Source organism: Haliaeetus leucocephalus, unplaced genomic scaffold (assembly GCF_000737465.1).
Source record: "Haliaeetus leucocephalus isolate CR32 unplaced genomic scaffold, Haliaeetus_leucocephalus-4.0 Scaffold151, whole genome shotgun sequence".
Taxonomy (NCBI): Eukaryota; Metazoa; Chordata; class Aves; order Accipitriformes; family Accipitridae; genus Haliaeetus; species Haliaeetus leucocephalus.
The window spans coordinates 11,720,363-11,746,501 of NW_010972587.1; the positions used below are offsets into that span (position 1 = coordinate 11,720,363).

Sequence of the window (26,139 nt, forward strand, 5' to 3'; positions counted from 1 at the left end):
ATGTGCTGTTTTTGTAGACTCCTCCTTCACTCTGCATGAGAGCTTACTCATGTAGTATTTTGGATTCTTTATGGTGTCCATGGGGTCAAAGTACTGTACTCTATCCAGAAGTGTCAGTCTGCCTGGAAAATTCTGACAGTTTCATAGAAGATTTTTTTCCTGGCTTTTCCAAGAGCGTGTCTCTGATTGTTTTGCCACAGGTCTAAATCATAAGCAAGTTTTTTTACATAATATCAGACGGTTTTCTGAAACTGCAAAACTCAGTCATTGGCCCTAAAAAAAGACTGTCTTCAACTTTTTCCCTATTCTCCCAAGTCCTCTGGTAAAAAATAGATCTTATCTTTCATTTTTAAATAGTATGAAGTCTCACTGAGTTTTTATAGTACAACAGTAATAGTTTAGCCATTTTTTCCTGGATAAATTTAAAACTATAAAAATATCAGGTGCACCAAACCTGTTGACTCTGGTGTTTTCTGGAAGGCAGCTATTATTTGCAGATAAATGTTCCCTTAGCTGCATCCTTTTCTAATTGCTTGCCATATTTCCACAGCTGCAAAGTTTAACTGCTTTTTTACCTACTCAGGAAAATTTTCTGATACAAAGGATATTTTTGTAGGTACTAATTTCTCTTTCATTTATATTTCCATGTACTGTGCACTCAGAGCATAAGCAGTTACATTTGTGCTGAAAGAGAAGCCACAGGCAGGTTATAGGTAGATCCTTTCTTTTCTCCTTACTTCATCTGTTTTTTAGTACAAGTCAAACTTTAGGTTCAACCAGGCTTGTTCATGAAAATCTCTTCTAAAACTTTTATACTTGTGGTTGGTGATGTCTATAGGAATTAGGAAAGAATTTTAAAAGAATATTCAAAAGGAATAAACTGAATATACTGTTCATTTTTTTTCAAGATCTATTACAATTGGGATTTGAGGAATTGTTCCCCTAAGTGATCACTTCATGCAAGAGGTTAACTACAGTTGCTGATCATTTTAGATTTTGGAACAATAATACTGATAATTTATGTAAGTCTTCCTGCTTTAGTAGAGTATAAGAAGGTTCAGTAAAGTCTAAGAAGTCTAGAAACTTTTGAATATCACACTGTCAAGTGTAACGCTAACACAAGCCATGTTTATCAGGGAATATGATTCAAAAGCATATACAAGATATATATATATGTATGTCTCACACGCACACATATCTCCTTAAAACAAAAGTGACAAAGAAGCTCTGTCAACAATGAAGTTTTTGAGTTATCTAGAACAATATTTCCCTTTCACTATGACTCTGAAGAGTATTTAATTGCAAGGTGGGGAATGGGAATCATTCCCATATATTACACAAGAAGAAGAAGAATGATGCCTGCTGAGAGTAAAGATGGTGCCTAGTTACATAAATGTATTGCATGGCTAAATATTATTTTGGGGAGGAGATGAGAAGATCGTTTTTTATTCTTGAGTAAATCCAGGAAAACTGCATTGTTTTGAAGGTTATTTGTTAAAACTTATGTTACTGTTGTCACTCTGTATAGTTTCCACTGGTCCCTAAGCAAGTATTGGGTACTTTTGGGAGTAAGGCAAAGAAATAATCTCTTTCCTGAAGAGTTACCTATTTAATTCACTATTAAATTATATCTGCTGTAATAAAAGAAAGAAAAAAAATCCATAGAGTTAAACTCAATGAGATGACATAGTTCACAACAGTTTAACTCACAGCGGGATGCATAACAGAGACCTGAGCTGAGCGCCAAGTAGGCAGAAGTCACTGGGGAGAGTGCTTTTCATCTGCAATACCATGCTCTGACTCATTTCATGCAGCATCATGAAGAAGGATTGCGAAAAGATTGACTTCACTGACAAGACTTTTCTCTTTTTTAGCACCTTGCAGATGATCTTCACTGAAAACACAGGACTTCTCTCCAAGGTGGAAGAAAACCAAAACAAGTGGGCAGGAATTAGGGTGTTGAATCTGTTCAGTAGCCAAGCAGAGGAATTGAAAAAAAAATTCTGGGGCACAAGTCACCTCATTCTAAAACCAAGTCAGATGAAATGTAAGGTAGAAGTACCTACTTCTCTTTGTTGACTGCAGAGGTTATCTATGTAACTAGCTCAAGTATAGACACCTATACTAAAATTAGATGAGATCAACCTCATCATGATTTACTCATGCAGCTCCCTGCACTATGGACAGACTGGCATTGTGCCTATTCCTACAAATTTTTAAAACCTTTTCTTCTTGATGGTGCATTAAAACAAAAATTTAAGAGGGAATTTGGACATAATTAAGGAGATAAATGTTTATAGGATTATTTTTTTTTCCCAAGTTTGAGTGGCTGAATGCAGATTCAATGTTTGAAACAATGCTTGTTTGGGTGATGGCATTGGCATCCTGAACAGATAAAAAGTGGGAGTTGGCTTCTTGGTTGTGAATGAAAACAATAGAACAGAAAGAGGCTGTGAAGAGCCAGGAAAGGAAAGCCAAGTCGTTTATATTGCTTCTAATCAAAAAGGATCAACGGGAACAATACAGAGAATAAACTGAGTTGGTGAAAGGCTAGGAAAATAATCTTTTCAGAAATAATGCTTGAGTTGGGCTATTACTTTGAAAGGCAGAGAAGTAATAGCCTTTTTCTGATCTGGAGAGAAAGAGATATTTCAACAAAATTGAGGCAAGACTGTGAGGTATGAATTTTAAGATGTTGATAAAAAGTATAGAAATAAGGGAGGAGGACCTCAGACAGAGAAACAAAAATCTGGAAACTGAGGAAGGTAGTTGTCTGATGGAAACTTGGAAAAGAAGAGGTGAACCAGAAGAAAAGGGCAGTCACAGAAACCAGGGAAGGAAAATATTTCAGCAAAGAGGAAAACAGACAGCAATGTTAGAAAAGACTGGCAGGTAAAGGAGGATGAAGGTGGAGTTTTGCTAGGAGAAGGTTATTGCAAAACCACAATTTCATTGTAGTGCAGGGGGCAGAAGATTGATTTGAAAAGGTTCTTGAATTAAAATTGGTACAGAAAAACTGCTGACAAACATGGCCTATACAAATCTCTGTGAGCTCAGAGGTGGGAAGGGAAGGAATATAGTAATAAGTGAGTGGGTTGGCAGGGTTGAGATGGATCTACTTTTTAAATAGTAATAATCAAGTCACTGTGCCAAAGGGACTGAAAACATAAATAAATAGGTGAGAGAAGTTTTGGTGGAGATCAGGAGACTGAATGGACAGGAGACAGGTATGAAGAGCTGAAAAGAGATGAGAAACTTCTATGGTACGAGAAGAGTTTGTGGGAGAGGAATGGGAAAGGAAATAAATAGGCTGGGCTGGTGGAGGAAGAACATAGAGTATTTCATCAGTTTTCTCTAAAAACCTGAGTACCAGGCCAAAACCACATTTTCTCCACAATTTTTTTTTTTTTTTTGGCAAATGCTAGTTCATTTATACACTTACATGAAGATTCTTCAAGTTCTTGAAATCTCCTTCTTTAATTTCAGTGATTTTGTTGTTCTGTAAGTCCAGCAGAGTTGTGTCAGGAGGAAGGTCTTTTGGCACTTTTTCCAGACCTAGGGACAGTGAACAGAATAAACAATTGACTTTGAAAGAAACTTCAAATAGGGGTCAGTACTTTCATAGCAGTATTTACCTTTCAGTAAACACCATTTCTAGAACTCATTTCCTGAAGAAGCTTATGAATACTTATCTGAAAGTATTTCTGTCTCCAGCCAGTCAAAGGGAGTTTTATTTTTCTATGTCAAATCAAAATTTATTTATTCTCATTTCCATTATGCCCTTTTCTGGGTATATATCTGAGTTATAGCTTGAGCAAAGGACTGAGTTTGGGAAAATTATTTCTAACATGTTTAATCCCACTCAATTGTGTGAATAAGAATTGCTTTCAGAAAGAGGTATGGTATTTATTAATTTCACTGTATGTTAGCTTTTGTGGACAGAGAACATTTCCTGCTATTTAAAAGGTAGTAGGCTTTTTTGAAAGTACTATAGTTAATTATAATCATTTCCAGAAAAAATACTGTTTGTTTGACAGTAACTGAATAACTTGCAGTAAAGTCCACCTTAAAAAAAATCCAATCCACCTCCCCCCTTTTCTTTCATCTGAAACTATGTCCAAGTTTTCTGGAGAACAAATCTCTTGGTTTCACTACAACTGCCAAAAGAACATCAGACAGTTTAAATTAAAGACTCTCTTTGGGACTATTTTCTGAATAGCTGATATGTAAGTCCGATGAAGTCATGGAAATGAAATTATTTAGTGTTAAATAACACTTGCTTTACCCAGCTTTCCTTTCATACTGTGACTTGGAATAGAGCAAATCTTTTATAGTCATTCTGATTTACCACAAAATTAAAATGTTCTTTCCTAACAAGTCTATCTTTTTTTTTTTTTTAACAGAATGTGAAATGTTAAATGAATGGTTGGTAGGCAAAAATTTATAGATACTAATAAAGTCTCTATATGGGCATCTAACAAAAGTGGATTTCTCTGGATAGAACAGTCTTTCTACCAGTAAAGTTTTTAACAAATATTTCTAAAGTTATATTTGAACTCTCCTGGGAAAGTTCTCTCAGCAAGTATCACCAGTGTCTCCCCAGTATGATGGCGGACTGTATGATATTGTTCTCAGATGAAAGATATATACCTATATATTATCTTTTTAAACATATATATTTTAATTTCAAGCATGGCATTGCAAACACAGTGAGATATGCTTGCCCAGAGATAAGATATGCTTTGCCCACAAAGGCTGTGGAGTCTCCATCCTTGGAGGTATTCAAAAGGTGACTGGACACAGCCCTAAGCAACCTGATCTAGCTGAACCTGCTTTAGCAGGGGGGTGGACTAGACAATCTCAAGAGGTGACCTCCAAACTCAGCAATTCTGTGATTCTGTGATGTTTAACATTCATCACAAATGTGTTTTCGCACCTAGAATGTAGGGTTCTCTGTCAAAATCCAACGTTAAGCAAAACACCGTCTCTTTCAATCCTTTTTAGAATATATATAGATATATGTATATAGAGAGTAAAAAAATGGTTGGCTCTTATTTGGAAGGATGAAAAGTGTATGTTTGGTACAATATCTAATCCTTTTAACTAGTTACTACTATAAAACTTTACTATAAACTCTAGAGAGGCCACAGCGATGTGTACTGGAGCTTTTTACTACAATTAGCAATGCACTAAGAATTCATTATAGATTTGGCCATATTCTTAAACATATCTGCATGCAGATGAGGTCTCCAATTTGTCTTTAGGTGCCTGGTCTGAATCTTCTGGTGTTGAGCATCTCACAGATCCTACTGGTACTTGTTACTCCTGTTTGGTGCTTAGCAAATTCTGGAAACAAGATTGCTTTTTTAGTTATCTATATATGGGTGCAGGAGGCCTAAGCTTTTGAAGTGTTTGCTTTTTTTAATCTCACTTTTGAATTGATAATATTAGTCTGTATAGAACATGTTCTATTGTCCTACCATTACAAGTTTGGTTTCTGAATTTAAAAAACTTCTTAGCCACTCTTTCAGATTTATTTTCCCACCCGTAAGTTCTCTAACATTAGCTAAAAAATTATTAAAATATTTGGATGTGATATTTATTAAAACTGAGTACAATATAGATTAACCTTGCTGAATTTTAATCACACCAGCATCCAAACATTTTAAAAAGCACAATCACCCAGCCTGGGATGAATTAGTAAAAGCTTCTACCGTACATAAAATGACGAGAGCCAAAGCTCACATCTCATCCTGTTTACCTGACTGATATTCATTGCCTGAATATATGATACAGATTAAGATTCTTCATATTACTAAAATAACTTTTCTTCATTTGGTCGTGGACTTCATTTTTACCAAAGGCAGTTGCAAAACCTTCATTACTTTCATAAGTGCAAGACTAGAGTTCCAAATATATAAAAATGTGATACCGTATAATTTGTATGTTGGTTGTCTTTGGACAGTTTCTGTCCTCAGCAGACAGGAATGATGTCAGCAACTAAAAATTCTTTCCCAAAAAGCACTACTTTTTCAAGACCATAACTTTGTTATAAGAAGTTCTTACAGTCTAGCAACTTTTATAGCATTTTTCACATATAAATATAAAAAAAGGTTTAATTACTTGTATTCAAAGTAATATTTCTATGTTCTGGTTGTCAGTACATTCATATTAGCAGACTGGTATCTGTAAATAAGTGCTTATGGCAGAAACTCAGGCACATGAGAGCTATACAGCTGTCCTTTATGTGATGCCCTTAGAATATACTTTGTAGGAACACTTAGATTGCCACTGAAAGGATAATTTGCCAGAGACTAAACTTCAAACTAAACTTCCAACTGTACATATCAAGCTTGACATGTGAGCTTCTAAAAAGCTCAAGTGCTATCCCTGGATGAGGTAAAACTGATAATTTCTCAGAGCAATGAGGTTAAACTTTAAATGTTTCAGATTATAGCGATAAAACAGATTTAATAATCAGATATCCATTTGTGAAATATGATTTATAAAAGCTTCCTATCTTGTACTAGAAACTAGAAGGATGTACAATACAATAACAAGTGTTAAACTTGTTTTATTACCTATCTCATATATATTCTGTATGCATTTCCTGAAGCTGTTTTAAAAAATGTTTCAGAAAACAGCTATATAAATTATATTTGATTTTTTTCTTCACTTGTATGAGTTTTGAAGAGCAAAGCATAGAGGAGTACAGGATGCACCCCGGGTGCTGGAGAGACATTGCAATATCATTAAGCAGTTTAGGACATCCTCCAGCTGAAAGCTACATTAACTGGAGCTCTCCAGTGGAGGAAGAGTTTATAAATGGGTGGATCTGGACACTGCCTTGTAAAATCAGCAGCTAAGTAATTCAGGACTAAACTGTGTTTGAGGTGTGGACTGGATCCAAGTATTTCACCACTTGTCACATCTACATTGGCTTCAACAGCCGTGCTTCGCCTTGCAGGTCCAGGTCTCTCTATAGGTAGATGTATCTGCAGTTAGATACATGTCAGAGGGGCATCGGTGCAGTGCAAACTAGTCCCTGTGCTGGAGATTCCCTGCCTGGAGAGCAAACCTTCAAACCTTTCTGGTCAGGACAGGTCACTAGACAGCCAGTTCTGATGAATGGGGCAGCCTGAACTAACATGACAGCATGGCAGAATTTGAACCAAATCAAGAAAATCGTAATCCTGCTAGAAGCTGAAATGGCTCTTGGCTCCTGGAACAGAATTTCCGTGTCTGGGAGACCGAGAAGTTTAAAGGGGAACTGTGGGCTGTCCTTACTATTCATTTCTGAGAAACTCAAGTGATGCCCCTACACTTCTGAAGCCCTGTTGTACAGTATGACTGCATGTCCTCCTACAAATGCCTTCCAGTGAAATTTATGTAATACCAACTGAAAGGGGAACTGGTGTTGGAAAGTGCCAATTGAGTCACCTTTCAATCATTTTAGGAACAGTTTACGCAAGTATTCCAGCTCTTGGCTGTGATTTTTTATACCTTAAAGCTTGCTTCTTAAAAAGCCATAGGAAAATCTCTCATAGCAGTCTGACTTTTTATGTCAATAATCAGTGCTACACAGTTTGGTATTCAGTTCCCTGGAAATATTTCAGGCCTCTGGTTCCTCAGATTAACTTATAACTGATTAAAAATTTAGATTCTTCTTCCTTTCCCACTGTATGTTAAATTGAAAATACATATGTCTTTATTTATTTTGGTTGAATAAAACTAAGTCAGTTATTATTTAAGTTGGTAAATACATGTTTTAAAATTCTACTTTTTCACAAATAAGTAGAAATGGTACAGCTCTACCCTTCCAAAATCCTTGTTTACACTGAAATTCAGAGCCTAAAGAATCTGGAAATATAAGGGATCTAATAAATCAGTTCATGTATCCTTAGTCATAAAGACCATTTCGATTTGCACTAAAATATTTCTTTGGGAGAAATCATGATTTCTTTATAGAAGCTGAACAGCCATCATTTCCTGCAGCACAGGTCAGATCTGTATTATTCTCTGCAGATTTCTATAAGTAGAAATTTTCTTCTGTTCTACATTATCAACCTGTAGCATTCAACTATTGCCACCAGTGTACATGTATGTGTGTAAAAATGCATGCATATGAAAACACATAAAGAACAGAATATGCCATAGAACTACAAAATAAAAAAAAAAAAAGCATCTAAGCAAGCTTGAAATATTTCCTTTTGTTAGTCAGGATCAGCTGAACTTTTATTATCCCTGGCAGAAGTTTTCCTAACTTGGTCTTACACTAGTCACTACACCACAGATTTTTGGAATAACAAACACAATCAAAATGTATTCCCTGAAATCCAGCAGAGCTGGATCATCAACGGATTTCTTTCACGCAGACAACAGGGGCCCACAGTCACTTTTGGGAGCACAGAAAGGCTCATCTACAGTCACCTAGAAGATGTTTGGTGGGGAGAGGGTAACAGGACCAGGAATCCCTCCTTAGTGGGAGGATGGAGAAGAAGATAACTTTGCAGAAATCAGGCTTGTCTCTGTGGGATCCTGTCAATGTGGGGTGTAGTTTTTTTCTCATAAGTTCTTAAGCAAATTACAGTGTCTGGCTGTTTAGCTGGGATTGCCTCACCTCCTGGAGAGGACAGAAGGCTGATGGGTCTGGAGATTTTATGAGACCAGAAATTAGGCAGAGAAGAGCCAAGGCTGGTATCATTTAGCCCTTATGCAGTCCCTGAGAGAGCAGCAATCAGTACCTGGCCATCTCCTGTGTATCACTGCACCGGCCCAACTAGCGTATGCTGCCATTAAGCCAGCCAAGCAGGTGTAGGAGATGTAGCAAGGATTTGGGAATAGTCTGAGGACTAAGGGACGTTAGGGGGTTTGGTATACAAGGCAGGCTTTATTACTTTGCAGCTGAGGGAATAACCCGCTGTGATCAAGTGGCCGTGGAATTGTTTCACCCACAAAAGGCAAAGGGTGGCTTCTGAAGCCTGCTTGCTAAGAAGGGGTTTCAGTCCACTGCTCCAGTTTCTCAGAAGTAAGAGCCACAAGTTAGTCTGCAACTTGGCCCGGAGCCATGTTTCTGCTGAAGCCATACGACTATGCAGAAAAGGAATGCAAGATTTATGGGGCCAGCAAGGGAGACTAAGCAAATGGGAGTCTGAGTCTGTAGCCCAGAGACGAGGACACATCCCTGAGAATTGCATCCTTGCAACACTGAGACCACATAGTCAAAATAACAAATATGTGAACAGTGCCAATTATAAACAACTTTAACAACACAACAGAGCTTGTGTTTTGATTTTTTCGTTTGGTTTTGGGGGGTGTTTGGGGTTTTTTTTTCCTCCACCTATCCATTTTACAACAAGCAGGGATGGGGCTTTTTCCTCTGAATAATCCTTCCCTTCCCCAGCTGGAGAGAAGGGGCCAAAAGGCAGAGAGACATCTGAACGCTGTAGCTCAGATACACGTGTTATTACATTGCAACACTCACGATTATTATCACAGGGGCCATAAAATGGGGCTCTTTTCAAGACTCCTTCAGTTTCCACAAACAGCTGCTGCCAGCTGAGGAATTTGGGCTGAGCTACATGTAATTCCCAACCGTGATTCTCTCCCGGCGGAGGCAGCCTCTCCAGCAGCTGCCTGTGCACGCTGCTGAGTGCTCTCCCCTGCTCATCCCACTGACGGGCAGCAGCCCTCCCCGGGGGTCAATACCCTTCGTAATGCCCTGAGTGGACTCTGGGGCAAAGGAGGCGAACGGCAAGTTTACGGGGTCAGGGTACTCGGTCACGGAAAATCACAGGACTCAAGAATTGCTTTCTAGAAGGATGGCAAGGGCCCTAACACAGCTTTGAATGTTTAGACTCAGACAAGGTCACTGATGCTTTCCCAGGCTATCTGCTTCAGTATTTACTGGAAATTTGTTTTCTATTGTGTGGGATTTGCAAATAAGGGTAGTTTTATTATTTGCATCCCACAATCCATAAAATAAGAAACAATTGTCTTTCTCTACAGAGAAGTATCCACAGACTCCTTCTCTCTCCCATTTTCAAAGTAAAAGTTTGTTCTCCACCTTCCCCTCGCTTGCTGTGAAATCAGCAGTAATAATTTTTTTCTAAGAGATATGAAAAAGCAGTGTCCATTGGAATGCAGGAGACTCTTAAAATACATCTTCTTACAGGTGATTCACAACCATTTGTCAGACTTTTTTTCTGCTTTTCAGTCTGTAAGACTCATTTTCCATTAAGATCCATTTTGGACTTATTTTTATCACAGATTATTATTTTTGTATACCGCTGACCCTTGCCATAGGAAGGAAGAAGAAAAAGAGCTCCATCCCCTGCTGAGGCAGCCTCTTACAAAGGTAGACCTACTGATAAGTTAGTACACTGCGTTTTTTTCCAAACATTTACAACATTGCTTCCCAGAACAAAGGGAGGAACACAGAAAAATAGAAACAAATTCACACATTATGATCAAATGCATAATTCTCCATTACGATACTACTAATAATTATAAAGGCCCTAGCGAAGGTTTAAAAATGAATGCATTGCTTTAACTGCTCTTTTCCATTTCCACCCACTCCATGTAGTGAACACATATTTCAAAGTATAACGGATATTGCAAGCTACAGATGTTATGAATTATTTTTCAGTGCTAGTCACATTTTTGGTACAGATAGATTCAGCCTCCTGGCTCCAAAAGCTAATACCTAAGAGTAATGATATATTCTTGAAACTAAAAATCAAGCAACTTCTATTTCTGTGTTTTTTCTAACTGACTTTTAATTTCAAATGTCTGGAAGGTATATGCCTTCTCAGGAAGCACTGAAGTATTTTAGAAAGGCAGAAAAATATTCTGAAATAATCATGAGACTTCGGGGATAATCATGAGACTTCAGGGATTAACATATTAAGTTAAAAAAAATCAAATATTATGAGTTTTCTGAACTTCTAGAATCGCCAGCTTTACATTTCCCACTGTCATGGTTACAGACGTAAAACATCCCATCAGGGAACAGCAACTGTCCTGTGTGATTCATGCAATCTGCCAGCACCATGTGCATAATGGCTTTAGTCAAAGTGGATGCAATGCAGATGTACTATCTATGAGTACTCATGCATTAAGGTGAAACATTTATTTCTTACAAGCATTTTACAGTAGTCAGAAGAGAGCATTTCAGTGACTCAGAAAAGTGAGCATTATCTAACAGATTACATTTTGAATGATCCTTTGGAGTAATATAATTTAATGTTTGCCTGGTTTGCAGTTTAAGCAGCAGGCAACAGATGAGAATTTAAGGATAGCTCCCTCAATCTTTACTTTGGGATTTACCAGAATTAGCACTAACATAATGTTGTAGCCATAAAGAGTCATTGGGGGGGGATCTTCTCTGGTTTCAAGTAAATTTACCCCTTCCTGTTCTGACCACACGGTCATTGCACAGCCCTAGTTTTATTATGACCTGAGGGCAGAGATATGTTCCTGGTTATTTCTGGTACTTCTAAACATAACATGGCCAATTTTTGTAAATGTTGTAGGATAGCTTTCAATCTACTTTCATGCAAGCAAACAACGGGAGGAGCTGCTGTGACTGTGTCTGGACATAGTGAATAACATTTAAATAAATGTTGGGAGAGAATTTCCTGACTGAATCGGGGAGTCTGCAGACCTGCTAGTTCCCTCTTTCTACTAGATGATACGTATATATCCTTGTAACTCAGAAATTTTTCATTAGTTACTTATTTATTTTGTTAGTCATTTAGTGATAGACCTTTCCCTGGTCAGCTATCACTGTAACAGTCATCTCCAGCCCAGAGGATGTAAACTCTCTGCCATAGAGTGAAAGAATAAAGAAAAGAAAATAAATTTTGCCCCCTAACCCTGAAAACAGTAAGACTTTCATTCAATCCTTAAGTTCCTTCTTCCTTTTTCCTTTCCTGAATCTGAAACTTTCTACACATCTCCTTTTTTAATCATTTCTGTTATAGCTTCCCTTGAAAAAGCAAGATTTTCCCTTTCATGTTCGTACTATCCCTTCTTTTCCTTTTCTTTTCTGGGCTGCTGCTAGTATACAAACTTTATTAGCACTGTTCACCTTTCCTTTCCCATTCTTACTTCCCAGTGGTAAAGGACCAGTACAATCTTCCCAATCTGAAAGTGTGGAAATCAAAGCTGAAGACCTAATTGAACTTACAGAAAGAAATAGCATCAGAGCTAAATGATAACAAAACTTTTTAGTCCTGTTTGGCAACTCACGCCTTTGCTCCTGCACCTCTTAGGTAGAGATGTTCAGCAAAGAGTTTGGTTATTGCACCACTACAAGCACTCTTCTTCCATGTCACCCTAAAACAGGAATTCATGGAAAGCCTGTTTGGTTTCTGAGGCCCACACTGGAGCAGTAGAAGGGAAAACATGCACTCCAGCATAGAAACTGAGGTCGTCCTAGGCTTTCACATTTTCGGTGGTGCAGGAGGTGCAAGCAGAAACTGGTTCTGGGATGACCTATTGCACATTTCTATTGTGCTGATGATGTATTACAGAACCAGACAGTAGCCCCGTTTACACTTGCACATGTTTTAAATGCTGTAGCATTTCTATAAATAGTCTGTCCATTTGTTGTTTTGCCATTAAATCCCTAAAGTTGCATGAAATTAAGTGGGTGGAAAATGTTTCTTGTTTTCACTGCTTTTTTAAATGCGAGTATTTATTGCATTCCTTTTCTTATTGAAATTAAAACTGCAAGCATCCTCTCCTTAACAGATTTTTGTAGCAACTCAAAGCACTCCAAACAGATCCCAGGAAACAAACACAAAGCTGGTATGGGATGCTCTCCTGGGTGCCCTCTCACTTAAGAGCATGCATGCAGAGAGCACACAAATTCTTTAAATACTGCTTTTTACCTTTTTCATTCCCTATTGACTGCCTAAGAAGTTTGCAGTAGAGTTGCCTGTATAGCAAATGTAACCCTCCTAACAACAGGGTCATTTGTACAGAGCTGTTCAAGTCCCATAATTGGTCCCATAAGTTGAAAACTACAACTTAGTACCCTCCACCCCTCCAAAAAAACCCACGCAGGCATGGTCCTTGGTCTGAAGGTCCCTTTGTGTCTGTGTTCATTGTTTCCATCTCTTTCCTTGCAGAGAAGCCAATGAGCAAGTTCTACCCCATCTATTTACTTTGCTTTCATAGTATAAAGGACAATAATGTTCTGTGTGAATGAGCCGTTCAATATAATCCAACTGAAGAGGCCTAGAATTCCAACATTTGTCAATATTCTTTGTCAGGGCAGGCATGTAAAGCAGGAGAAATAAGTTTAAAAAAAATTGTGATGCATTTTGAAGAATATATTCTTAGATTTGAACTTTAGGAAAAGATAAAAGTATATTCAGAAAAATACTCTTTTTTTTTCTGTAACCATATTATCATCTTTTGGCCCACTTCCTCTTATTCACATGACAGATCCAGGACGTGGGTAAAGCAAAATACAGACCAGTCAGTCCAGAGTTGATAAGGAGGGAACACTCTCAAATCTGGGTTAGAGAGAGGTGTTGTGAACATCTGCTTAAAACTGGAATCTTTTCTAAATACCATGGTAACTGGACACTGTGAGCAGAAATTCCCTGAGTAGCTGGAGGCTAATATTGGTGTTTCTTTACTGTTATCTTTGATTGCTTCACACAGAACTCAAATTCCTAGGTATCCTCCCTGGTGGCAGTGGGTTCTCAGGGAACATTGGGAAGGAGCCTTTGGTCTCTTCAGCTCTTCCTAAGACTTGGCTGGGAACCTTTCACAGTTGAACAGCGCAGGCTTTATGTTGTGAAAACATGGATGGTTTTTAAATAGTTATATGTCTTACCAAGTAATACACCCTCTAAAGGTGTTAAGAACATAATACACATACTATAGAAGTCCATAACACTAGTAGGTGTCAGCGGTGATTATTTAAGTTTTAAGCACTGTAATCACCTGCTATGACTTATAACAATTGACTCACATTTTACTAGCTATCTATTAGCTATTTATTTGTGCATTGGGAAATTTTAAAAATGAGCCCTTGTCACAGTGCAAACCAGAAAACAGTCACTTCTTGTATCACTTGGACTTGGCAGTCAGGATTTCCATTCCTGCCACTAAGCTTTCTTAAATGGCATTTCCTTGTCTGAAACAAGCAAACAAATCTAAACAAACAAACAAACAAACAAACAAAAAGAACATATACAGAGTTGGTAACCGTTACCTTGGAGTAAGCAGCTAATAAAGAAGGGATGTATTCAGAGTGGATTAATTTTCGCCTAGAATCATGTTTATCAACTGGAACTGGAACTGGAGCACTACAACAAGGCCTGTCTTTTACTGTTACACTGGCAAAAGCTAATGACTTTTTGTTGATATAAAGCAGTCTGCATCCAGGCCAAAATATTTTTTTTCTTGACAACTTTTCAAGAGTGTTTTCTAATTATTGGGTTCTTGACTTAATAATTTTTCAGGATGTATTGAGTACAGGGCTTTAATTCATGCTTTCTTTAACTTCCAAGGCATCCCCCAAAAATTTATCTAAGCTGAATATATACAAAAATTTTAATAACCCATGGCAAATTTATTACAAAATAATGCTGGTAACCTGAGTTTATTTTTTCCATGTTTTAATTCTATCATACATACATTAATCTGAAAGGAAGTTGTATAGCCTCGAGGGGTCATTAAGGCCCTGTGTTGGCAGTTTAATTCTCCAAGAGTGAGGTATCCTTTCTGTCACAGACCTCCACCTTAGACTGGATGAACTTCCCCATAGGGCAGCTGCCTAACTCTCCCCATGGCTGTGAAAGGAGCCCAGATGACTCTTAGACAGCTAACATCACCTGAGGTGACTCCTATATTACAGATAATACCTGTAATATTTCATATAGATCCTCCAGTCTGATCTCCAAAGTGTTAGAGTATTACAGTTCACCCAGATAGCATGTGAAAAGCCCAATGACTTTTGTCTGATGACAGTGTAAGTTATGTTTGGCTAAAGAATGTTGTCCAAAAAGGCATTTAGTCTTCAGTTTTAAGGCCATTGTATTGTGATGCAGGAGCTACTCTCAGTATAAGTGACAATATACTTTCCAGATTTCATGGTTCCATTTTTATTGATAATATTTTTGTTAAATGATCCAGTTCCCTGAAGTCAGGGGATTTCATGAGAGCCTCGGCTTCTATTAAATGTGAAAGGAATAAGTCTCTAGTCCTTATTTTTAGAAGGAAAAAGATGCATAGAACATGGAATAACTTGTCCTAAAGGCTCAGCAATTACAATGTAAATTAACAAAAACTTTTTTATTTAAAAATTAAATTTGTTAATGTCTCACCATTTAAGGATTCATGCTTTCTCTTATTACCTCTTTAGAAACCTGTAAGGTTTTGAGCTAAACATTTAGCTTTAAAAATTATGTTTTTGAAAGGTTGGTAAACATTCAAATAGTGGCAGGGATTCTAAAGCTAAGTACACAATAGTAAGTAATCCTATCTGTTTTCTTGAACACATAAAATGACTGAGACTGATCACCAATGAGGTGCAAATTATTTTTGTTTAAAAAGATATTATGCTGACAACAGAAGTTCAAATCCAGGTATACCCCAAAGGAGATAATTTCCTTTATGGTGGGAGATGAGGTTCCCAAAAGGAGTCATGATCAGAAAATGGGTGTTCAGATCTTTCTGGAAGATTTTATACAATGAGATAAATCATCTTTTGTCAACAAACAGATTAGCTGTTGTCACATTACCATGGTTCAGGTGTTGAAGAGCCATCAGTTAATACAGTTTAGACACTGTATGTGTTTAGATAAACTGTATTAGCATGTTACCAGATCCCTGGAATAGTCTTTTACATATCTCTGAGCTTTTCACCCACTGACCTCAAAGTGCTTTCCAAACACACACTCCGACACCCATGCCGAGCCTTAGTATACCCTTCTTTACAGCTGGAGAAACCCTGCATTGCTGAGCTGTGAGTGAAATTCCAGTTTAAGCTGTAATAGTGCTTGAACCTTGATTACTGACATCCATCTCTCGCACACCTTTTGGAGACCACAAAGCCTCCACGGATGCTCACAGCAAGAGGGCTGGAGGGACACCCCTACATCCTGTGAAGTCTCCAAGGAAGGAGATCTCATTGCATCCCGCAGAACACGGACACCGCTCACTTCGTAAGGGGCTGCCAGACATATCTGAAGGTGAAATAAAGCTCTGACCACCACCTCTGAATGCACTTATGGAGCATTCTGCATCCGCTGCAGGGCTGAGTAATCACACGTGTACTCCTGCCTACCAGGGCGCTCTGGGAGGAACCTTTTCTTGAGACTGCCTTTGGGAGGATGAGACTTTAAATGGAATGATTAATCCTTGCTAGGGCTTTTACGAGGCATGTTTGCCTGGCCAACGGACTGCACATCGTCCCTGTATTTATTATTTTAAAACACGAAGAGCTGCCTCTGACCAACTATATCAGCTACTCCCCACCTGTAGTGCATGCTAATAAGGAAGGTGTTTGTGATTTCTATGGAAAGTCTGGCTATAGCGTAGTAATGCCTTATACTGAGGCATGATTAAAAAGTGGTGGCTCCCTTTTAGTAACAGGAGGCAGATTCAGAAAGGCAGCGCTTTTATAATGATACTGCCGTGGCTTTCCTTGATGAGAACCTTGAGCCGATTGCACAAAGGTAATACATCTCATATAAGGTAGGCATATGGGGCTCTGCTCTCGATCTGTCAGTAACAGCAGCTCGGAGAGAATTCTTCTTCGGGGTGTGAGAAGACGGCGTTCTCCTTCCTGCTAACTCAGCTCTTGGCTTGGAGGCAAAATAAATTAATTTAGAGGTATGTTCTTAGGAAGATGTGACTGAAGCTTAAAAGCACAGGAATGCAAAAATTCAGCTGACAAGAGTGTAATTGGACCACTGGGCATTTTTTTCACTGTTTTTATTGAATTTGGGTTTTATTTTTTTTTATTATTCCCATCCAGTGCTCATGAGACAAGGGGCGAACCTGATCTCTGGTCCCTGGTTGTGATAGTTCTCCTGTGGTTTATTCACTAACTCTGTGTCAGACAGTTGCTTTTTTCCTTACGAAGCCAGAGTTTACAAATAGCAAATGCCCCTTTGGGCACAAAAAAGAAGCATTCTGAGGAAGAGGACACCTCACCCTAAGTAGCCCTCCTTCCATGGCAGAGAGCGAGTGGAAGAAAGATCCTGATCCAGGTTTCAACTTTCCTTTGTGGGACTTAATTTAGTAAGCTCTTAATATATCCCTGGGACGAGTCTTGTTATTGCCTGCAGTTTTTCTTCAATTAGCACCCGTGGGACTAGATGACTAAATTTGATAATTTTGAGGGAGGGAGGTAGCTAATTTGGTTGGGTTGGAAATGCCCGGAGCTTCAGAGGCGAGGAGCGGTGGTTAGCGGGGAGGTGGAACCGTCATTGCTGGTTTCATGGTTCCTGCGTGCACGTTGCCTTCCCCATCGCCGTGCCCTGAGAGGCCATCATCCCACAGCCCAGCGGCACGACCTCCATAGTTTGCAACAAAATTTTGAGCTCTCGGGGCCAACTCTGCAACAAAATTTTGAGCTCTCGGGGCCAGCCGCCATCTTCCCTCAAGTCAGTAGATAAATCTGACCTTGTCCGAGTCTGAGCCACACAGAAACGGACTCGAGGCCAGAAGAGAGGCGAGCGGACGGCAGGTTTCCCTGCGAGCAGGCCCGGCCCTGCTGGCCGCAGCGGCCATGGGACCTGCGGCCTGGTGGGCCTCCGCCTCGGGCCTTGACCCGTCGGGGGCTGCTGTAGCCACGCACGACAAGGATGGATGAAACTTCATGCCAGGGCTGGGGAGCTCTGAGTGATTATTACTTCCTTGAGCTCTGCCAGGGAAATATTATTCATTTTCCAGGGCTGCGTATTTTAAGCCCGGGGAGTTCTCTCTCCCTTCGGGCCCAGAGAATGTTATCAGCCCAGCTGCTTCCAAATCTTTTCGGTGCTGTATCTGCAGCATGTGGGCTTAAACCAAGCTCAGAATGTATCTCTTTCTTATCACCCCTCTCCAAATTATCTGGGAAACACAGACCTGGGGCCTTAATTGCTGTATTTCTGAGTCTCCTTGTCAGGATGGGACTCTATTAACCCAGAAGCGACTGTAGGCAGTGGACTGTAGTGCAACCCTTTGGAAACCGCGTGTTTGTGAAGGAGAACTGAGCGAACAGGGCAGCAAGTGCAGCAACAAAGGGTCCCTGTGTGAATATCTCTACTTTTTTACCAAGTGAAAGCTCCTTACGTTCTGCAGAATTGAAGCAGACTGGGGACAAGTTCCCAAAATAACTTGAATTCCATCAGCATTAGCCAGTGTAACAACAATAAAACCTAAGACCTTCATGGCATGTGGGGCAACCTCCTCCCCACTTCCCACCCCATGTTTGCTATTATCTGGCACCTAAATGGTAAAAAAAAGAAAATATCTTTCAACAGGGACAGTACTGTGAAAGCTTTATGAATGCATGGCTACGTTAGTCCGTGCTCACTTGTGCAACTTGGCTTGCATTGTTCACTGGGCCTTTGCCAAACATATCTGTTGCATAATTATGTGGCTTGCTTTAATAAATTCACAGAAGTTTCTAGGGATGTAACTAATGTTCCCCCCTCCTTTCCGTACTTACACGACACCCACCACAATGAGACCCAGGTCCTAATTGGTGGATTTGTGCCATGATTTACAGTAATTATCAAAGCCAATGCTATACCATAGGAAAAGAGAAACACCCAGCTATACATTTAAACAGCTGAAAGAAGACTTATTAAAAAAAAAAACAAACCAACCTCTGTAAAATCATAAGAGAACTTATTTGTCTGTCCACTGAATAAACTGCCTAATTTCCTTGTGAGCAAAACCAACTTTAATTGATTTTCTGCACTGCACACTGGCTTAGCCTGAATAATACTGGCTTAAACCAAGAGCAGTCTCACTGAAGTCAACTTCATTACTTAAGATTTCTGCATGGGAAAGTCAAATACAGTGATGGCAGGCATGGCTTCACATCCTGCTGGTCTGACTGTGCAGACAAGCCCTTGTACGTGAGGGAGTAAGGGGAGTTTGTGAGAAAGGTTCTCATGGTTTCAGCTTGAACAGTGTCTAAGAAAGATATTTAATAAGGAGCTCCAAAATGTGTTCATTGCTTTGGAGTGTTTCCAAGCTCTTTCCTCCAAAGAGCTGGTTCCAGCATATATGATTCAGGGTTGGTTATTCCATGCTCATGTATTCCAATGGAAATGGGATGATTTCTATGTTGAGGTACTAGACAGTATGATTAAGGGTGTTGGAGCTTGGACCATGCAATTTAGAACCTTTTAAAATGTTTCCATCCCCACATCTGACCTCACTGAATTTATTTAATATACATTTGAAGGAATAGCCTTGAAAAGTTACTTTCTCTGCAACAGAAATCTGTGGTCTTTCAAAGAATAAATGAAATGTACATACACAAAATACACATTAAAAAATCAAACATTCTTCGTGGTCACAACAAATGTCCGTCTTGTCAGGGCTTTATGGCCTACTCCATATAGTACATTCTAGTTAACAGCAGCTGTAGCATATTTCTTTGACAAAAAAAACCCGTTGCGGAGCAGCCGCGCGGAGCAGCCTCACCATCTCAGCTGCAAACCCGTGGCTAGAATGTAAGTATATACCCTATGAAGATACTCCTGGGCTTACCTAGGTCAGAGCACTGCACCACACGAAGATGGCATTGGCAGCGGAAGGGGCACACTGGTCCAAATCCAGATATGACGGGATCGTCCGTTGGAGCCATATCGGCCGACCCTTCATCCTCCAGCATAAAGTCAAAGAGGCCCTGCTGGTGGAACGGCTTGGCCAAGCATGCTGGCAGCAGCAGGACGAAGAGAAGAGCCAGCCTCATGGTTTAGTTCATCGACTCCGGGCAGAACCTAGGGATCAAAGCAGGAGATTTACAACAAAAGTATCAGTTTCCCATAGCTGCACAGTTCCTGCTGAAGGAGGTCCAGCATATCCACCAATTGCATAACTGTTCCTTTCAATAAATGAAAATGAATTGTGAAAATAGGACAGTTATGTGATAGGAGTCTGGTAACTGCTTGTCAATAGCAGGGTTTTTTTTTAACAGAGCAGTTTAAAGGCAACTGTAAACACATCTGTTTGCATATTTAGAGTAATATTTATTAGGAACAGGCAGCACTGTCAACTTTGTTATGCAAAACAGTCAAAACAATAAGCCACATTTTCCATGTGTCTGTTTTCTGCCAAAATAACAGTCTATTTGATTTCATTAGCATTTGTTTCATAGCAATGAGTTTGTCCCCTGGGGATGAACCTGAGGTTCCCAAACTCACTGTAATGCAGTATTTCATGTCTTGAGAAATATTTTTTTAAAGTGCCAGCTTGCTGTGTGTTTTAAATTATAGCCTAGTAAAACTGACTGAGAAAGAGTAGGATCTAGTGACAGGGTGGAGAGAGAGGGGAAGATCTTTAGTTGTTTAAATGAGCTATACTTCTTTCCTGGTTTAAACACCACAATAAAATGGAATACAATGTTGTGTTATACTGGACGTTCTTGGCTTTCTTTCCAAAGTTTTGGCTAGGGGTTTTTACAATATAAACAATGCACCCTGAAAATCCTCTGCTTTGCACTGCATAAGCATTTGAATTGATGCTTGTGGTATTGTCAGCACACTTTGTAATGGGACTTCAGGGCCTCGTTCTGCAGGCTTTCATGCTCATGAGTAACTTTACACAAATACGTATTGCCATAGATATTAACATGGAAAACTGCTTAAATACGTGTTCTCAGGACCTAGGCCTAAATGCATTTCAACACACTGTACATTGTGCTACCTGTGTTGTTGTGTGCTAAGGAGAAATTACAAAACAGTTGTTTGCAGGTTTTGTATCATGGCTGTATAGATTAGCTAATTTTCTGAAAATTAATTTCTTTTACTATTTATTTCATATGAGGAAATTTATCTTTTACAAACCTTCATCGATCGAAAAACAACCCACAAAAAAATATAAAGAAACCTGCCTTCAAGTTGCCAAGTGACAGAAAGGCAAACTTGTCATTTATTTAGGAGATTTTTCTTAAAATGGATGGCATAGTCCTGAATACAGATGTTGTTCTTTGTAAAGAAAGCAAAAATGTCCACTTGCTTCTTCAGGTCAATAACTCCCAAAATGTCTTGTCTGGGCGCTAGCTGGGATTAATTTTTTTCTAGTAGAAATTATCTAACAGTTAGGGGCGTGGTATAGCATTTTCAGCTCCATATTGACTAATGGAAAGATAAAACAGCTGGGGGAGAGGCAGAGGAGGAGGACTGTCTCCCTCTTTACATTGACATATGGAACCTACCAGGTAGATGGCTAACATGGGCAGCCGATGTTAGGTGAGTGGTATACTGAGGCCTCTCTCGAATACCACATCCAGGTACTCTAACAGGAGTGGTTAGTATAAACAAAGCTAAATAAATAAAAAACTCAGGCCTGGAATTAGATACAATCTATATGGTGCCTGGGTTCAATTTCCTTTATTAATGTCTACCTACAGATGCCAATAATGCAAGCCTGCAGAAACCTTTAGGGCTCAGTCATGAGAGGATGATAGGATTTTTTACCTTATAAAATAGGCTAGTGTTTTAAAATCATTTCTGTCATCTCCCTAACAGGAAGGCAGGTATCTAACATCTTCAGATGTCCCGAAGACTTCAAAGTGACTTCACATGGAGTAAACCACCATTTCTGTTGCCTCTCTAAGACACCTAGCTGGTTCCTTCATTGGACCCGAAGGTGTTTCCTACTCCTGGAGCTGACATATTACCTACTGCATGCACTGAGGGGTTTCGCAGACCCCACGAGGGTCAGAGCATTTTAGCATGGCCTGTTAGCCCAACTCGGTGCTGTGCAAACTTGTGCCATGTAGCAGGGGCAGGCTGTGTCCCTGTGTGGGCCATCCTCCTGCGCTCCCTCCTGCCCTGGCCCCCCCCCGACACTGGGGCTGTGTCCCTTCCCCCAGCAACACCCCCATGATGCATGCAGAGTACCCACGGACAAGTAAGGCTGTCACAGCAAAGTGGTCTTAATACCCGGTGGTGAGGTCTTACCAGGGTTTAGTCTAAACCAAGATTTGTGAAATAATCATTATTACGTATGAATTATCGTAAAATAACAATGCAATGGGAAGACAAATTTGCTAAATCATCACCATTCATCTTAATAAGCTGCCTTGTGAAAATGATCAATAAAACATTACCCCAGTACAAAGTATTTTTCAGAATGTACATTAACATCAACACTGGGAATGCTGCACACCAATCCTGGCATGGCACTGGCAGTCAGTACTTTTTAAAGAGCTTCCCCAGCTCTTTTTTACATATTTGTATATTTTTAAAATATTTTTAAATTTTTAAAACTGCTTGTATTTCCCCCCCAGGGTCACTGCTGAAGCACTGTCCATCCCAAGAATGCACAATCAGGATCTTATCCTGGAGTTAAATTACCACCCCTCAAAAAAAAATCCCTCAAAACAATGCAAAGGCACTTTGGAAATGTCTTCACACTTTACTTCTTTTTCACACTAATATTGATGACTTCACTTATCTGAGTTAAACCCTGTAGCAGGCCTTTTCCTTTGGTCCCTGTTTTGTCAAAACTATAATAAAATCAGTAAGAGTTGTGTATAAAGGAAAACTGTAGGACAACAGAGGATATCAAGGATCTAATCTGTGGACACAGCAGAGAAAATAGCAGACACAAGATACATATTAATCAGGAAATAGGAACAGATATGTGTCTGCGTATCTTTATTCATATACATATTCATACTGCAGGCACACATATCTGTTCCTATTGTTTGCATGTGTAAATGAACATAAACAGTTAGAGAAAAAAATTTACACAAAACTGTACTAGTAAGAAATGTTTACATTTCACTTAGCAAAAGAAATAGAGAGGGGGAAAAAATCTGAATTCTTAAAGGTCTGTGACAAAATATTTATGTCTGCAGGACATAACTGTTTAAATTTGCTTTAATTATGTGTTTACAGTGAGGAAGACTTTTCCACAAACAGAGGAAACTATACCATAGACTTGGCCACATTTCAGTTTAAAATACCACTGGAAATATGCTTCATCAGTTCACGTCACCACTGTATTGGTGGTCTTCTTGTCAGTTTACCTTAATATTAAGTTTTAAATATTTGTTCACCTACTGTCAGAAACCTCTCAAAACGCCACAAAAGACAAGTTAAACAATATGTGCAGTTTCAAAAAAAAATCTCCTACATTATATGTTTTCCCCTTTTTGTGTAATAAAGTCTAGATGTGCAAACATAGGAGCTGGAAGTTTTACAGAGATTAAAACTCTGTTAACAGGAGTTTCAACTCCAGGCATTTTCTTTTCTACTATTTCATTCATAGGAACCTTCTTTAAATGTGAGTCCCTTGTTTGTACACTGTAACGTAGCACTTTCTAACATTACAAAGGCATACACTGAGCCCGTTTAACTAACTACTACGGGTTTTTTTCTCTGAAATTGAAATTATATTCATTAATGTTTGGAAAATATATGAAGAAATCCAAATGAAAAAGAAATCACAGAGTGCAGTTTAAAACAGAAATGTAAGAACTCACGCATTTTCCACACTCACTACACCACCGATTCTAAACACTGGATTGCAAACAGAGAATATACTGCTGCAAAAGTTTACAGTAAGGAAAAAGAAAGGACTATAGCAGTGCTTACACAAATCAAAACAAGAGACAGAACAGTCAAATAAACAGTAGGAAATCTGCACAGTCCTTGAGAATGCATTCTCATGTTCCCAAGAAACAAAAGTGCTGGATACAAAACTTAACATTGCTAAACATTTAGTAGGATTTTTTCCTTGCTTCTCTTAAAATTCAACTAGCTCTTGCCGTAGACTTGCCTGAAGTTTTATTAGTGCAGCATAGTTCAGGAGAATTACTGAAAACCGTACCTTTTAATCCAGGGATTTGCAACAGGAGCTCTCAAAGCTGAGATGTAATTAAACTAAATATTCAACCCAGGCAAAAGGCTTTGCAGGTGTGGAAAGGAGGAGGGGGTAAGTTCAGCTCAGTGACTGTCACTTGGTGGAAAACCCTCCTGCTTCTATTCCATAGCACAGTTAAAAAATAAGGTTTCTCTCAATGAACACAATCCAGGCTGACACCCACATTAGATCATATGGTAATGATATGTCTCCTGTATTGTAGCCAGAAACTTTATCAGCTCTTTTGCTTTCTTTTCCTCCTTTTTCTTTTTCATTTGCTTTATTTCTTTTTCATCTGTTTAGAATCCCAAACTACTTGTACACTATAAGACAGATGCTTAGCTGTAATTCATCTTACTTATTTTATTTATGTCCCTACAACATATATTTAGGAAAGTTTTCTTGGTTTTAACTATGTTTTTTTTTTCTGACTCATTACTGAGAAGAATGTTTGGCTGTTCCTCTTGTTTATAGTATTTGTAATTCAAGGAAATAATATAAAATTAATCTTGGAGTTAGTCAAAGTGGAGATTAATATCAGAAGAAAGGGGTAGCTTTAGGTAAAACTATTTAAACAGATATCAACCTGCCTTTGCTTATGCTATAATCATTGTCATACCAAGGAGTATATAGTGTAATATACTATTATCCTGTCTAATAATAGAGTTTTTATGTATTTCTTCAAACTACAGCATGTTTTTGATATATATGAAAATCATGTTTTCATTAGTAGAACGATTCTAACATTTGTGGTTAGAACTGCTTTATATAAACTTTGCTTTTTTTTTACTGCTTTCTCACCAGGACAGCAAAGCAGAGGGGAAATTAGCTTTAACTGTTTTTTGGGGGTGGGTTCTTTTGGTTTTTTGGTTTTTTTAAGAAGCAGTGGAGATTTTCTAAAGCATGAAAGGAAAAATGTATCTGACTCATTGTTCAGATTTATATTTTATTTTAGTAATTTCTGGTTTGACGCAAATATCAGTGGAAGTTAAAATGCAGTTACTCTATTCCTGCACAATTTTTAAAGTCTAGCAAACCAAAAGGAGAGCAAATACAATAATTACTATTTATTTAGTAATCCAAACACATTGTGAACATGTGTAGCTTCCCCGTGCTGTTAGCTGTCCTATCTAAATACTGGAGGCTTGTGTCTCTGTGTTTTGACTTGTATCCTTTTATTTCTGCCCCTAGGCTAAGACCAGGTGCAAATCTGAAATTAAAGCCTGTAAAATGTGACATGATGTTTAGAATGTGACATGAATTTTTTAGAAACACAATAAACTCTCGAAATTTTAGCTATTCTCTTCATTAATTTCAAGAAGAGCCATTAAAACAGCTCTTATAATTGTTCTCCTTTGGTGGAAGAAAACATGGTAGAATAATTGCTGGTTTTGGTCAGTGTAGCACAAAGGTGTAATCAGACATCTTGCATTACAGCTTCTTTATATAGTTCACTCCAAAAGTCAAGGATCATTTATTTGCCCCTAGTCCTTGAGCTGACTTCTTTCCCCTGCCTCTCCACTGGGTTCAAGACTACTAATGATTTTTGTTGTGACATTTTTCTACATATGATTAGTGGTGTTCCAAGCTTTCATGCTTACAACAAAGCCTTATCTTTGTCCAGAAGTGTCACCATGAGGCTTGCTGAAATCTTGGCTGCATCTTAGTAATGTCAGTTATTTGAACCTTGGTCACCGGCTGCATCTGGTGTTTAAAAACATTTCAAAGCAAGATTTTGATGAGGAACAGGTCAGGGTAAACTTGTTGTCAGTTTGCTTCACAAAAGCCATTCATATCCTTTCCCAGTAAAATCGTAATACATTTGTTCTGATATCTGTTAGCGGGTTGAAAGGCACTATAATTTAATAGCTTAGTCATCTCTTTGGAGGCACAGGAGGGGATGGAGGGCCACCTCTTCTTTTTTGCCTTAGGCATTAGGGCGAGTCAAACAAAACCACGACGATCAAGGTGGCAACAGGTGGAGCACTGGGTGCCTGCTGGGTGCACTGGGGCTCCTGCTCTGCCTGCAGAGGAACTGCTCTTCTCTGTCATAAAGTCCAGCCAAAGAAGCTCAGA

The 26,139-nt window shown here is 38.9% G+C and overlaps 1 protein-coding gene across 1 annotated transcript in view; it reads right to left on the reverse strand.

Annotated features, from left to right (window-relative positions):
- DCN (decorin) overlaps positions 1-24,196 on the reverse strand; it is a 39,546-nt gene extending 15,350 nt beyond the window's left edge. The window contains exons 1-3 of the mRNA XM_010561863.1: positions 24,031-24,196; positions 19,738-19,970; positions 3,443-3,555 (exon numbers count right to left, since the gene is read on the reverse strand). Of these exons, the coding sequence (XP_010560165.1) occupies positions 3,443-3,555; positions 19,738-19,942 (318 nt within the window). The 5' untranslated portion in view covers positions 19,943-19,970; positions 24,031-24,196. The remainder of the gene's footprint in view (positions 1-3,442; positions 3,556-19,737; positions 19,971-24,030) is intronic.
- Between the last annotated feature and the right edge of the window lie 1,943 nt (positions 24,197-26,139).